The 15,549-nt window shown below is 50.0% G+C and overlaps 1 protein-coding gene across 6 annotated transcripts in view; it reads right to left on the bottom strand.

Annotated features, from left to right (window-relative positions):
- SHROOM2 (shroom family member 2) overlaps positions 1–15,549 on the bottom strand; it is a 158,391-nt gene that overhangs the window by 53,056 nt on the left and 89,786 nt on the right. For 5 of the 6 annotated variants that reach the window (XM_053202050.1, XM_053202048.1, XM_053202046.1 and 2 more), the window contains 3 exons: positions 12,547–12,678; positions 5,180–7,637; positions 3,558–3,655 (listed from right to left, as the gene is read on the bottom strand). In XM_053202050.1, the coding sequence (XP_053058025.1) occupies positions 3,558–3,655; positions 5,180–7,637; positions 12,547–12,678 (2,688 nt within the window). The remainder of the gene's footprint in view (positions 1–3,557; positions 3,656–5,179; positions 7,638–12,546; positions 12,679–15,549) is intronic. The other variant, XM_053202049.1, reaches the window with a different exon arrangement.

Raw genomic sequence — 15,549 nt, 5'->3', positions numbered from 1 at the left:
AATAAAGAAAGAAATAAGCAAGTAAATAAATAAAAATTTAAAAAATTTTAAATGCTCCCCTATCAGGTGTGGCCTCAGCCGCTCAATGATGGGGTGACACTTCCTGAGAAGGCCGATGCAGCAGACAGCACTGGTTTAAGGTATAAGGCAGAAACGACATTCCTCCCAGTGTTACGGACTCACTGTATCCCCCTAAAATTTATATGCTTGCGTCCTCACCCCCAGGACCTCAGAATGTGACTATTTGGATGGAGGGTTATTGAAGAGGTAAGTAAGGTAAAATGAAGTCATCAGAGGGGACCCTGATCCAGCCTGGTGCCTTACAAGAGATCACGACACAGACACGCAGAGGGAAGACCACGTGAGGACGCGGGGAGGAGGTGGCTGTCTGCAAGTCATGAAAAAAGCCTTGGGGGAAATGAGGCTGACATCTCGAACTTGGACTTCTGGCCTCCAGAAGAGTGAGAAGACAAATTTTTTTTTTTTTTTTTGTGGATGCTACCCAGTCTCTGGTATTTTGTTACGATAGCCGGAATAAGCTACTGCATCCGACTTACGAGGGACCCCAAGTCAGCGGGGGAGCAGCTTTGCAGGAAGCAGACTTGTGCTGGCCAGAATGACGGGGCTTGGAGAGCTGGTACAAAGCCTCAGAGAACAGAAGCCAGGAGACGGAGGGTCGGGTGTGGGCAGGGGACGCTGCCCACCACAGGGAAAGCTGGTACTAAGTGCACGCGATTCGATTTGCTCTCATGGGAGTGGGCTGATTTCAGATCAAACCCCCCGTCTTCCCCAGGACTCATCCAGAAGTCACCCCATCCTCTTTCCTCCAAGATTCGGAAGCACCACGTAACTTTTCACCAAAATTATACTTTATGTGTCACCTCTTCAGTGGTTAAGTATGGGTGTCTGTACTTCCCTCCTACACTGTGAGGTCCTTCGGGAGCAGAACCTTTGTCCTATTTATCTTTATATAGAACAGAACCTTGACCCTCACAAAAATGTTCTCTGTGTGGTTTGTGTAAACAAGTAACTCTTATCTTGATGCCCTACTCTTGTCTCAACAGAATGCAATGAAAACCATTCATTATCCTGCCCCATTATCAGATCAGTAATTTTTTTTTAAGATTTTATTTCTAAGCAATCTCTACGCCCAGTGTGGGGCTCAAACTCACAACCCCGAGATCAAAAGTACCATGCTGTACTGACTGAGCCAGCCAGGCACCCCAGTAATTCATATTTTTTATAGACACACTTATATTGTTTTAAATTCATGCAGGGCACCTGGTGGCTCAGTTGGTTGAGTGTCTGACTTCGGTTCAGGTCATGATGCCACAGTTTGTGAACCCGAGCCCCACGTTGGGCTCTGTGCTGACAGCTCAGAGCCTGGACCCTGCTTCGGATTCTGTGTCTCCCTCTCTCCCTCTGCCCTTTCCCCACTCGTGCTGTTTCTCAGTCTCTCAAAAATAAATAAAACATTTAAAAAATTTATGCAAAACATTAGGTATCTTAAAATCTTTGTATTATAGGATTTTATTTTTGGTGAGCAAAAGACAGTCCTTAACCTGAGTTTTCATTTTTTATTCCCAGATTTAATGTTTTAAGTACATTATTTCTTACTGATACTTCGAAAAACAAACATTCTCTGAAAAAAACTGGGAATGGCTTTTCAATGCTCCTATTCTAGAATTTCATTGAGTCCTGCCACTCTTTGAAAGTGCACACAATTCTGAAAATTGCTGGGTCTGTAGCTCAAAAGCAGAAAGCTTCTGGAACTAATTTCTTCAGGGTGTTTACACAGTCCGCTAGAAGACACAGCCATGATAAATGAAGCATATGGTCCCTCCCCCTGTTCCTCTTGACCCTTTCACTATTGATAGTGCCATTTACCCCACACACAAACACACACACACACACACACACACACACTGTACATTAGAGCTATTCATTAGGACTCTGTTCACCACAGGGACGCTAACTCTAACCACCACACAAACCCTCTGCAGGATCAGTGAAATACATACATGGCAGGAGCACAGGGGTGAAACCAGAGCTCGCACACGCAGGGTGCACCGAGCGCTCTCACAACTGCAACACAGCCTAGAAGTGGGCTTGGAAGAAAGAGTACAGCTGGTGCTGGGCATGTGACTTACCCAGAATGTATAGTAATAAAGCTGTGATTGTGTTTCTCAAAAACTGCTCCATTCCGTAGGTGTATTATTCAGCGGCCATTCCTTCTTACCCAGGGATTCTTGGTTTTAGCCATGCAGATAATTACACAGACTTCCTACACAAAATACCACTCGTGTCCCCTCAGAGCCACGTAAAGATTGGATACTCTCCTGTGAGGCTAACAGCACTCGAGTTTAAAGCCAAATGAAATAAAACCCCAGTATAGAAGGCTCTCAAAAGCAAACATTTAAATTGGTTATTTCTGCAACAGAACCCTGAATTTTGAGGTTAAGTGTTTAAATTTGAATATCACACCAATCACCAGATATTCTCAAAGCAGTAGAAAGATCTGTATTCAGTGACCCAATTGTGTAGTTTTATTTCCACTGTTCTATCAACCCTCTTTTTTAAAAAATGTTTTATTTTTGAGAGAGTGTGCATGGGGGAGGGGCAGAGAGAGAGGGGCAGAGGATCTGAAGCGAGCTCTGAGCTGACAGCAGCAAGCCTGATGTGGGGGTTGAACTCACGAACCGTGAGATCCTGACCTGAGCTAAAGGTGGACGCTCAACCGACTGAGCCACCCAGGCACCCCTATCAGCCCTCTTAAAATAAGCTGATACCACAGGTCCTACAGTATTCTATGCTTCCATCTCCCTCCCTCCTCGTGCATATCAAGGGCGAGATGACACTATTGATTCATTTACTTAATCAGTCTAAATTCTATCCTCACTACAGTTAAACAGCTACACTGGCCACATTTGAGAACTATGGCACACAACGTGCTAATAACACTGCTACCATCCACCAGTCTTTCAGATCCTCTTGAGGAGCCGACGGACTTGATTTCTATTTTCGAGCTCGAAATAAGCCCAATTTAGAAAGGCTGGCTCCATTCCTTTCTGACAATCTTCCCAGGCAACTCCAATTTGGAGACCACGCCCCGGCAGCCCAGCTGTGTACTAGATCATTAAAGCATCCTTTCAACGAGCATTCTGGATAAAGCATTTCATTCAAGCACATTACACTGGATTTCTCATTCTGTGAACATAAAGAACCGTACTGTACAGAAAACACAGCAGCCATTTTAAGAACCAAAAAAAAAAAAAAAAAAAAAAAAAAAAAAAAGAAGCCACGATGGCATCAGAAGACATCTTCGCCCTTGAGACGCTTCTGCTGGAGGCGGCGCAAGGCTACAGGCTCTGCTCAAACGGCACCACGTCTGCAGCGGGGACGCTGAGGTGCTGGAAACTGCATCCAGTTAGCAGCCATGCTGGCTTTGGCAAAAAAACCACCAGAGGCCCAATCACGTGAACCAAGCATTCACCCACCATCGAGAAGGCCACCTCCAAGATGTCTTCTTAGCAACCCCAAACCCAGAATTCACCCACCTCGGATTAGGGCGTCCCTCCTCGGCCCGGACGGTGGCAGAAAGTTGCCTGTGCTCACCAGCGTCCCCCACTTGCTGTTGTGGTTCGATGGCAGCTTCCTGCCAAGAGCAGCACAGTGAAACTCCGAATCATCAAGCTGCCTTCCTCAAGACATCTATTATTACGAACCCCCTCATTGTGGGTTTGCCCCGCAAGCCTGTGCCGCGGAGGCGAGGACGCAGCCTGCCGCCTTGTAATGACACTCAGCCACAGGGCTCACAAGCTCCGCTCTCCAAACTGTTGTTTTTTAGTGTTTATTTATTTTTGAGAGAGAGAGAGAGAGAGAGAGAGCGAGCTGGGGAGGGGCTGAGAGAGAGGGAGACAGGATCCGAAGCAGGCTCTGCACGGACAGCACACAGCCTGACACAGGGCTTGAACCCATGGACCGTGAGATGGTGACCTGAGCCGAAATCAAGAGACAGACGCTTGGGGCACCTGGGTGGCTCAGTCGGTTAAGCGTCTGACATTGCCTCAGGTCATGGTCTCACCGTCCTTGAGTTCGAGCCCCGTGTCAGACTGTGCTGACAGCTCGGAGCCTGGAGCCAGCTTCAGATTCTGTGTCTCTCTCTCTCTCTCCCCTCCCCCGCTTGCACTCTGTCTCTCAAAAATGAATAAACATTAAAAAAAAAAAAGGCGCTCAACCAACTAAGGCAACTAGGCACCCCCTGAATATTGTGTATTGAACCTACTACTGGTTCTTTTAAAAAAAAGTTTTTTTTAATGTTTATTTATATTTCGAGAGAGAGAGAGAAAGAGGCGAGATGACACTGGAATGTTTTAAGTTTTCTAGAAAGCTTAAAGTCAACTTTTAGCATTAGGACTCTCACCTTATATAAGCGCCTGGGTGGCTCAGTCAGTTAAAGCGTCTGACTCTTGGTTTCGGCTCGGGTCGCGATCTCACAGTTTGTGAGTCGTGCCCCGCGTTGGGCTCTGTGCTGACAGCATGGAGTCTGCTTGGGATTCTCCCCCCGCCCCTCCCCTGCTCACTCACTCGCTCTCTCTCTCAAAATAAACTTAAAAAAATTCTTTTTAATAAAAAAAAATAAAAAGAATTCTCACCTTATAAAAAGTGCAATAGTTTAATGCATTGCATGTTTAATTACATTTGTTCTGGAGGAATCTAAACATATTTGAAAAAAAATACTACAAGGAACAAATATTAAAAATTTTAAAGGCCTCAGCATTTGAAGAGTTGCTATCGTGTATCATACACTGTCTTCACCCCTTTTCATTTCAGAGGAGAACTGACCATTTTCTAGGGTTCCCCCCAAATTCTTTACGTGGTGTTAAGGTTGGGGCAAGCTAATTATGAGGAAAGACAGCGGAAGCAAGTGACGATGGGGAGGCCGGGGATTCAAGACAGGCACACGGATACGGAGTTAAATTGTCATGGATGTACCTGTTTAGTCCCCAGGTACCTTTCACACAAGTTGACACGAGAAGAGCCGGTGCACACAAACGATGCCCAAACGGCGGGACACAAGCGACACTGACATTGGGCCATCGTATTTTCAGGGCATCCTATATGTGCCTTAAGACAGCAGCCCGGGGCAGCTCTTCCTTGGTTGGGGCACAAACCTTACCTGTTTGTAGGGGTCTGTGGATGGTGAGGAACGGGACCTTCCATGAACGTACTGTGGCCTCTCGTGTTGATCCAGACCTGCGTCCAAGATGTCATCCGCTGAGTGATACCGCCCAGAACTCCTGGCTTCTAGAGCGTTTCTCTGTTCCCTCCAAGAGGCTTGATACTCAGCAAAGGTTCCAAGTCTCTGAGGCGGTTCTGGTTTTCCCATGTTCACCGTTTTTCCATGACTGCTGGGGTTCTCTCCAAGGGAGGTCGTGTGGGCCCTGTTCTGGAACCAAGGCTCTGCACCCTCGTACCCGTGGCCCGCTGTCCGCGGCCTCTCCAGCTTCTCCTTCAGGAATCCACAGAGCGCTTGCCTCTGCCCAGGTCTCTGGTGAATGGGTCTGCTGCTTTCCTCAAAAAACTTGCACCTGTCGGCGAATGTGCCCATGGTGTCCTCGGACGCACCGGGGTGCCGGTGGGGGCGATCGGGCCCTGCGAGCCCCACCTCGTTCATTTTCTCGGGTTCGGAGTACGATTTCAGCTTCTGTTGCACCGTGAACCGTTTCCGGCCCCCAATGCGGGGAACGTGCGGCAGGCCCCCTCCAGACGGGGACGGCTTGGGCAGGCCCCCCTCCCAGAAGTGGGGGGCGGCATCCAGGTGTGTGCTGTGCTCCTCAGTCTGCGGCTCTGCTGACCCCGCAGGACGATCGGCCAGGCTGGGCTCCAAGTCACGGCGCTTAAAGGACGTGGCCCTCAGGACCCGGGCTTGGGCCTCCTTCAGGTGGTCTTTATAGGTGCCCCGGAAGGAACCTTCTGGGGAGGCGCCGGGGACGCCTCCCGGCTCCACCTGCCAGCCGCCGGCCTCCCGAGCTGCCTCGTCGACCCCAGCCAGCGCCACCGTGCTTCTGCTCTTCTGCAGGTTGGCTCGGCGCATCTGGACCTCGTTCCTCAGGGTGGTGGCGAAGCGGTCGCTTCTCCGGGTGGCTCTGCCCACCTGGCCATCGAACGGGGGCGGCCTTTCGGCACCAGCTCCCGGGCCGTCGTCGGGCGGGCGCGCCCCCTCCCGGGCCAGCGAGTGCAGCATAGGCGTCTTCCGAGGGGAGATCTTGCCGCCTTCTCCCGCGGCCCACAGGAAGCCGTCGGCGGCTTCCTTCCCCGCGGCTCCTGTCCCGTGGGCGGCTGTCTGTGGCTCCTCGCTTCCCACGGGGTGGCCCTTGGCTGCCTGGTCGCTCTCACGGGTGTCCGGGGCCTCCTCCTCGTGCTGGATGTGACCCCAGGGCCCGTGGCCCATCGGGTGCTCACTGGGGAGTTCGTGGGCTTCTGCGGCCCTGTCAGACTGCCAATATTCCTCATGGGGCTGTCCCGCCTGGGCGCTTGCCTGCGGGCACTGTCTGCTGGTCACACAGTAGTAGCGGCTCTGCCCACCGCTGTTGCCCTTCTGCTCAGTGGCACCGGGCCACCTGAGCCGAGTGGGGCCGTCGTCCTGGACACGGTGGGCAGAAGGCTCCTGGCGGCCGCCAGGGACGGCCACACAGTGCTGCTCCCTCAGCGACGAGGCGGCCCTGGGGCCGTCGTGACAGAACGGACTCTCATCACTGTACTGGCGCGGGTGCTGGCAGCCACAGGAGGCCTGAGGGAAACGCACGTCCGTGCTGGACAGGGAGGCCTGAAGCCGGCCGGGGGCCCCTGGGAAGCCGCCCGGCCTGTGGTCAGGGGTCGGCACCCCACCGTCCAGGGGGATGTGGGGTGCAGGGCCCGAGCTCCCGACTCTCTTCCCATTGCCGGGCCGTGCCGGCCTCCACTGCTGACTGGCGGGCTCTGGTCTCCAGTCACTGCGGGGCTGGGCCCAGGGTGGGCCTGGAAAGTGCTGCACACTGGCGGTGTCTGAGAGTGGAGGGCCCTGGGCCTTCTCGTGGCTCTTGGTGGCAGCGAAGCTGTCACTGCGGAGAGGGGGAGGCGGTGGAGGAGGGGAGGAAGGTGCTTTTCTCTTATCGGGGACATACCAAACCGGTCCCAAATTTGATTTTCCAGGGGTGGCCAGCTTGGTCTCAGGACTGTCCTCTGGCCTGGGGCTTCTGCTGCCGTCACGGGGGACCCGGGGTGGGAAGTACCCGAGCCTGTCCTCCAGGCCCTGGGGGTCACTGACAGCCTGGCCTTGCCGGCCGCCTGGCCTGGAGGCCTCCCCCAGGCCCACGTTGTAGAGGATGTTCTCCGCAGAGGACGCATCAGCCTTGGGCAAGGTGTGGTCGGGCGTGCTGGAGCTGGTGGAGAATGAGCCGTAAGCTGAGTCCCGCTTGCTCGGGCCGCCCAGGTGGTCGATGCTGCCATTGGACCTGGCGGCGGAGAGGCGTCCGGAGGGGTAGGGCTGGGAGGGGTGGTCCAGGCTGTCGACGCTCCCCAGGGAACTAAAGTGGTCAGAGGTACGCTGCAGATTCGTGTGCTCCCACGTGCCAGACAGGTCATGGGAGGAAGAACTAGGAGGAAAGAACCAGAGAGAAGAGTTTGCTTTTGAAGCGAGCAACAGTAAAGGGGACAAATGAGGAGAGCAGGACCAAGAACACAGCTGGCCCCACACAGAAACGTCCAGATGCCGGGGCGCCTGGGTGGCTCAGTGGGTTAAGCGTTCAACTTTGGCTCGGGTCATGAGCTCATGGCTCGTGAGTTTGAGCTGTGCGTCGGGCTCTGTGCTGACAGCTCAGAGCCTGGATGGAGCCTGCTTTGGATTCTATGTCTCCCTCTCTCTCTGTCCCTTCTCTGCTCGCATTCTGTCTCTCTCTTTCTCTCTCTTTCTCTCAAAATAAATTAACATTAAAGACATTTTTAAAAAAAGATTATTCTGTGACCCGTGAAAATGACAGGAAATTCAAATCGCAGCACTCACAGATAAGCTGTGATTGGAACACAATTATGGCCATTTGTTTACACACTGTTTGTGAATGCTTCTGAGCGACAATGGCAGAGCTGGGTACCTGCAACTGACAGAGACCCATGAAGCCTAAAATATTTCCTACCTGCCCCCTCAAAGAACAAGACTGTGAACCCCAGGGTTTAGCGTATAAAAGGATTCTTGTTATGGATTACTAAAACCGAAGCAGCAATCAAATGACAGTAATTTTCTTTTTTCTTTTTAAAATATTTTTAGGTTTATTTATTTATTTTGAGAGAGAGAGAGAGAGCAGGGGAGGGGCAGAGAGAGAGGGAGAGAGGGAGAATCCCAAACAGGCTCTGAGCTGTCAGTGCAGAGCCCGATGTGGGGCTCGAACTCACGAACAGTGAGACCAGGACGAGTTGGATGCTTAACCGAGTGAGCCGCCCCGGTGCCCCAAATAACGATAATTTTCAAATTAAAAGGGGAAATCCAGAGATAATGTTACTTTTCCACACCCAAATATTAAAGTACCAAGAGCTCCTCTTAACTCTCAGTTAATGGAATATTTGATAAAGGACCCAAGCCACAGGCTTTCTTAGCAAAACAAACACTGTCGTGCTCAGGGGACTCATTAACTTGACAGAGTTCACTGGAGCTGTACCTGAATGCCAAAAATACTGGTTCTGAAGCAGGATGGGGCCTAAGACAGGGAAATACAAAATCAGGTTTGTTGCTACAAGCTGGGAGATATGTTTGTTAAGGAATCAGTTATTCTATGAGGTAGTGACAGTGTATATAGGAGGCTAATGGCTCTCGATGGTAAAACTACTTATCCAAGCATGTTAAAAATGCTTCCGTGGGGAGCCTGGGTGACTCAGTCAGTTGAGCATCCCACTCTTGATTTTGGCTCAGATTATGATCTTACAGTTTCTGGTTTCAAGCCCCGTGTGGGGCTCTGAGCTGGCAGCGTGGAGCCTGCTTGGGATTCTCTGTCTCCCTAGCTCTCTACCCATTGCCCTACTCTCTCTCTCTCTCTCTCTCAAAAATAAACATTTAAAAAAAGAAAAACTGGTTTCATTAAAGTTCAACAAAGCTGGAACATTCAGGCTTTAAGGTAAGACACCAAAAAACAAGAAAAACTACCACAACCCTGGCGACTTTAGGTTTGGGGAGAACCAGGATGAAAGGGAAAACTGTGTGATTAGGGCAAGGACACAGGAGACCGAACTGGCTAAATCACTCTTAAAACAAACACAAGGGTTGGGATGAGCACTGGGTGTTGTATGGAAACCAATTTGACAATAAACTTCATATACTGAAAAAAAATAAATAAATAAAAAATAAAATTGCAACCCACTCTCCAAAAAAAACAAAAACAAAAACAAAAACAAAACCAAAACCAAAACACAAGGGGCCTAGGTGGCTCAGTGGGTTAAGCGTCCGACTCTTGATGTTGGCTCAGGTCACGGTCTCAGGGTTTGTGAGTTGAAGCCACAAGTCGGGCTCTGGGCTGACAGCCCAGAGCCTCCCTGGGATTCTGTCTCTCCCTCTCTCTCTGCCCCTCCCCTGTTCTTGTGTGCTCACTTGCTCTCTCTCTCTCTCTCTCTCAAAATAAACAAACATTTGGAAAAGCACATCACTGACCATTTATAAAACAAACAAATGAACAAGAGAACCAACGAAAACACACAACAAGGGCTCCATCTACAAGCTCTGAGGATACGGCAGCTACCGGGGACAGTGACATTGTCCTGAAGGCAGGGGACCGTTGGCTTGTATACCCTTTCCTAAAAGGACAGAGCAGTGCCCTTCTCAGACAGAACAGGAGGCGGTTCTGCTGCACCCTCCCCTCAGTGCCCTGGAGGTGATTTCTCTGTAACATTTGAGGTCCGGGCAGCTATAAATAGTGCCCAGCACTGTTCCCACACGCGTGTGGGCAGCAAACGTGATTCTTTCATCAACAAACCACCAAATGGGCGTAATGGAAATCGTATTACTTTACGTCACTTTGATAATGAAAATAAAAGGCCCACTTTTCACTTAACTTTTACTACTCAGTTGACAATCTGTGGTTTTTCAAAAATACCCTGGACTCCAAATACCATCATCTCCTGTCACTTTCAACAGGTCAATGCATTGAGATGTATTGCCTTCACAGGAGTACTTCAGAAGTTTGTAGCAGACCGGTGTTTACTAACGATCAAAAACTGATTTTGAGATGGTTACATTAGCTCTACACACACAGGCACAAATGCCCTTCCATAACAGATACGCACGCACACTCACATACACAAACACATACATTCAAGCACACACGCGCATGCATGCACTTACATACATGTGCACACGCCACACTTACAGATACACCTGTACATATACATACATATACACGCTCATACATGGGCTTGCACACACCCAAAGCCACCCTGCTTAAAAAATATTAAGTTTACTTATTTATTTTGGGGTGGGGGAAGAGAGGGTGAGAGGGAGACAGAGACAATCCCAAGCAGGCTCTGCACTGTCAGTGAGAAGCCCGAAGCTGGGCTTGAAGCATGAGATCGTGACCTGAGCCGAAGTCGGACGCTTAACCCACTGAGGCAGCCAGGCGCCTCCCCCGTCTCTAAAAATTTTTTTTAAGTTTATTTATTTATTTTGAGAGAGGGAGACAGAGCCATCATCCTTTTAATATGAGACTTGGGAGGACGCTGGCCACTCACCCAAGGTGGCCAGGAGATGCCTCCTCCAGCCAACACCCCTGTGGTGTGGCCACACACCTGCCTGACACGTTAGCCCTTCTGACCCTGAAATGTGGACTCCAGGTAGCCCAGAACTCCCCTTCCATCCACTGACCTACAACTCCCAGCATCTGGGTCTCCCGCTCAGTGGGAAAGCACCCCTGGGCCCCTGACGCTGGATGGCACCCTGGCATGTGGGCTGTGAAGCCCTGATTTCCTCTGTAAGGAGAGCCCTGGGGGCTGGGGAGAGGGTGTTGATGCTTAAGAGAACGGCCTGGGAGCCTCGCTGCAATACACTTGCCGAACGCTTAGGCAGATCCTGTCTTCTTTTTCTTAAGTTTTTTTAATGTTTATTTATTTTTGAGAGACAGAGAAAGACAGAGTGTGAGGGGGGAGGGGCAGCAAGAGAGGGAGACACAGAATCCCAAGCAGGCTCCAGGCTCTGAGCTGTCAGCACAGAGCCTGATGAGGGGCTCGAACTCACGGACCGTGAGATTATGACCTGAGCCCAAGTCAGAGGCTCAACCAACTGAGCCACCCAGGCGCCCTGCTTCTGCCTTCTAATGTGTACGTAAAACTCTCAGAAGAAAGGTGCTTGCTGTAGGCACATGGGTGGATGGACAGCCCTCCCACTCAGCTCAGGACCACTGACCTGGCTGGCCCAAAGGGATTCAGCCCAAAAAGGTAAGTCCCCAAGCTCCTGATTTATTAAACAACATAAATGAGAAAGCACACTTGTTCATCCTTGCTCTTGGTGTTTTAGTTTTTGTTTTCTTTTTTTTTTTAATGTTTATTATTATTTTTTGTTTGAGAGAGAGAAACACACACACACACACACACACACACACACACACACACACAGAGACAGAGACACAAAGTGTGGGCAGGGGCGGGGGAAGAGAGAGAGGGAGACACAGAATCCAAAGCAGGTTCCAGGCTCTGAGCTGTCAGCATAGAGCCTGACATGGGGTTTGCGAACCACGAGATCATGACCTGAGCCGAAGTCAGAGGCTTAACCAACTGGGCCACCCAGGTGCCCCTAGTTTTTGTTTTCAAGGCTTGGACACCTACCTACCCAGTGAAGAATTTAGACATTTCTACTGGTAATGGTGTGTCAGCAGCTTTTCCTCATCAGAAAAAAAGCCTCTGACTGTTGATTTCGGCTCAGGTCATGATTGTACCGTTTGTGAGTTAGAGACCTGCATGGGGCTCTGCGCTGACAGTGCAGAACCTGCTTGGGATTCTCTCTCTCTTCCTCTCTCTCTGCTCCTCCACCACTGGCACGGTGTCTCTCTCTCTCTCTCTCTCAAAATAAATAAATTAAAAAAAAAAGAGGGGTGCCTGGGTGGCTCAGTTGGTTAAGCATAGGACTTTCACTCAGGTCATGATCTCGCCGTTCATGAATTCAAGCCCCAAATCGGGTTTTATGCTGACTGCTCAAAGTCTGGAGCCTCCTTCAGATTCTGTGTCTCTCTCTCTCTCTGCCCCTCCTCTGCTCACTCTTTGTCTCTCTGTCTCAAAGATAGATAAATGTTAAAAAAAAGAAAAGAAAAGAAAAGAAAAGGAAAGAAAAGAAAAGAAAATCACGCTGAAGTCAAGAAAGGTGCTGTTAGGCAAGGCAAGGCAAGGCAAGGCAAGGCAAGGCAAGGCAAGGCAAGGCAAGGCAAGGCAAGAAAATCACGCTGAAGTCAAGAAAGGTGCTCTTGTGGCAGGGCTGGGAAGTCATGGATGTTGGTGGAATGTCGAATATCGTCCATCCCAGTGGGAAACAGTGCCTACCTGGGGTGGTGACGGCCATGCCAGGAAGGACAGGAGCTGGCAGAGGGGAACGGAGATGCTGATGTGTCGGGGTGGCTATCAGAAAACTTGGTGGCATGCCAGGAGTGAGGCCTCCAGCTCAGCTCATTCTTCCTGAAAAAAACAACAAAACAAAAAAAACGCAGACAACTCAGGAATTGCAAATAAAGGACAACCCTGTGCCAAGATGGGAGTGAGACACGGAAATATGTTACGGCTACTCCCGCGTGACTGACAGCATTGCTTCCGGGGCTTTCCACGGTATCTGGATATGAAAGATTGTTAACTTTTATTAATGCAGAACCCATCCTAAGGCAGAGTGAGAGTCATGAGCTCCAAAATGTGAACGAAGCCTTATTCTTCAATTTTTGCTCTACACAGGCAAATAAATCTGTCCTCGCCTCAGCCATCAGTAGGACCCCGGAAGGACCCTTCTGTCTTTCCTGTTTCAGCATAGCTACGCACACAGCCGTCAGCCTCCCTGAGGAGGAGAGATGCACTAGAGAGAAGTGCAGGGGGTCCCCAGCTCAGCCGGGTCACACACAGTTTAGACCACTTCCTTTTTTTTTAAAGTTGATTTATTTTGAGAGAGAGACAGAGAGCAGGGGAGGGGCAGAGAGAGAGAGAGAGAGAGAGAATCCTGAGCAGGTTCTGCACTGTGAGCACAAAGCCCACTGCAGGGCTCGAACTCCTGCACCGTGAGATCACGACCTGAGCCAAAATCAAGAGTCAGATGCTTAACCGATTGACCCCCAGGCATCCCTGGATGACTTCTATTTACTCACTTCACTAAGTAAACGCAGACATCTTGACATTAACTGAGACGAGCAGGGGCGCATTCATTCCTCTGAGCCTCTCAGAGTGTCTGTGAAGTCAGCTAAGGGTCCCCATCGTGTGAATTCATGATGCCCTAGAACGACGGCTCTAGTCCGTTCAGCCAGGACTTGTGAACACCGTATGCAGCGTCTTCCTGGGCTCCTGCGCCCCTGTCCGCACCCTCCCATCGGTGGCTTATTCTTTTTTTGGCTACACCGCCTGGGAACGATAAGGGAGGTTCAGTCGCAAATCCCTACAGCTGCCATGTAAATGTTCACAGAGCATCCAAGACAACGGTGGTGTGTGAGGAGAGCCACGCATCTGCTTCTCCCAGTCTCCATTGTCTCCACGTCTCCAATTTGGGACAGAACTCGCTCACTGTGGCCAGTCTGCAGCTCAAGAGGCTCAAACTGAGCCTCTCTAGGTGCTTGACAGAGAGCAGACATTCTTCCAGGCAGGCAAAGACATTAAAGGGTATTAATGTTAAAAGCATATTAAAGAAACCCGGGGTGCTTGGGTGGCTCAGTCAGTTGAGCGTCTGATTCTTGACTTCAGCTCAGGTCATGATCCCAGCGTCATGAGATTGAGCCCCACGATGGGCTCTGGGCTGGGTGTGGAGCCTGCTTGGGACTCTCTCTCCTCCTCTGCCCTTGCCCTGCTCGTGTGTTCTAACACACACACTCTCTCTCAAAACAGTAGTAAAGAGTATTAAAGAAATCTGAAAAGTATGTATAACTTAAACCTTCTGACAACTCACGGGGTGCCTGAGTGGCCGAGTCACTTAAGTGTCTGACTCTTGATTTCGGTGCAGGTCGTGACCTCACGGTTCCTGTGTTCCAGCCACGCTGACAGTGTGGAGCCTGCTTGGGATTCTCTCTCTCTCCCTCTCTCTCTCTGCGCCTCCCTCAAAAACAAATACATAAACGTTAAAATAAAAACGTTCTGACAACTCATACTTAAGGAGGAAAAGTAGATGGGTGGCAAAATGTGGAATGTGTTGACTTCAGGAGTTTCCCCATGAACAAGAGCAAAAAAAAACAGACAACTTCATCACACCACAGAAGTAAGGGGATTGCAATCCCAAAGTGTACCTCATCGAGTTTCTCCAAATCCTCGTGAGGAAGGTTCTGGCTACATGAGTCTCATGTTCAGATGGCATTTTCTGTGCTATCGCATCAAGGATGTGTTTCACCTTCCTTTATACTTAATTAATGAAGGAAATAAACTAGACTGAGAGAGGAGGCAAAGGAAACAAATAAAAAAAGGAAGCCTGAAAAAGAAAATGCCTTATAATCTGTGGCAACATCTTCCAACCCAGCACATGGCAAGACTGGGGTATGTGCTGGCTTACTTGGGGGGAGGGGGGGCAGCAGGGCTCCAAAAGTACACGCACTCCCTCCTTTTTAAAAAGACAATACAGGGGCGCCTGGGTGGCTCAGTCGGTTAAGCGGCCGACTTCGGTTCAGGTCATGATCTCACAGTCCGTGAGTTCGAGCCCCGCGTCGGGCTCTGAGCTGACAGCTTGGAGCCTGGGAGCCTGCTTTGGATTCTGTGTCTCCCTCTCTCTCTGACCCTCCCTCGTTCATGCTCTGTCTCTCTCTGTCTCAAAAATAAAGAAACATTAAAAAAATAAAAATAAAAATAAAAAGACAATACAGGTATGCCTGGGTGGCTCGGTCTGTTAAGCATCTAACCTCAGGTCAGGTCATGGTCTCGCAGTTCAGGAGTTCCAGCCTCGCATCGGGCTCTGTGCTGACAGCTTGGAGCCTGGGAGCCTGCTTCAGATTCTGTGTCTCCCTCTCTCCCTCTCTCTCTCTCTCTCTCTCTCTCTCTCTCTGCCCCTCCCCTGCTCATGTTCTGTCTCTCGCTCTCTCAAAAACAGCCAAACGTTAAAAAATAAAATAAAAAGATAACACATATAGATGCATGTCTATTTCAAGAAGACATAGTTGACAACCACAGTAGAAATTAAGAGCTTTTAAAAAAACAAATCACCCAGTGAAAGGTTGTACCTATAAGCTACACATAAGGATATTCTGGCTATTGGGGATAGTGACGTTTTCCTAAAACACAATGGGCTTTTCATCAGGTCCTTTGAATTTCCTAGTGCATAATGAATGTATTTGGGAAGGTTCCAGCTACCTTCTGTTTCTCAGCCCCTCTGACTAC

The sequence above is a fragment of the Acinonyx jubatus genome, chromosome X (assembly GCF_027475565.1).
Source record: "Acinonyx jubatus isolate Ajub_Pintada_27869175 chromosome X, VMU_Ajub_asm_v1.0, whole genome shotgun sequence".
Lineage (NCBI taxonomy): Eukaryota > Metazoa > Chordata > Mammalia > Carnivora > Felidae > Acinonyx > Acinonyx jubatus.
This window is presented reverse-complemented; position numbering and strand designations above follow the sequence as displayed.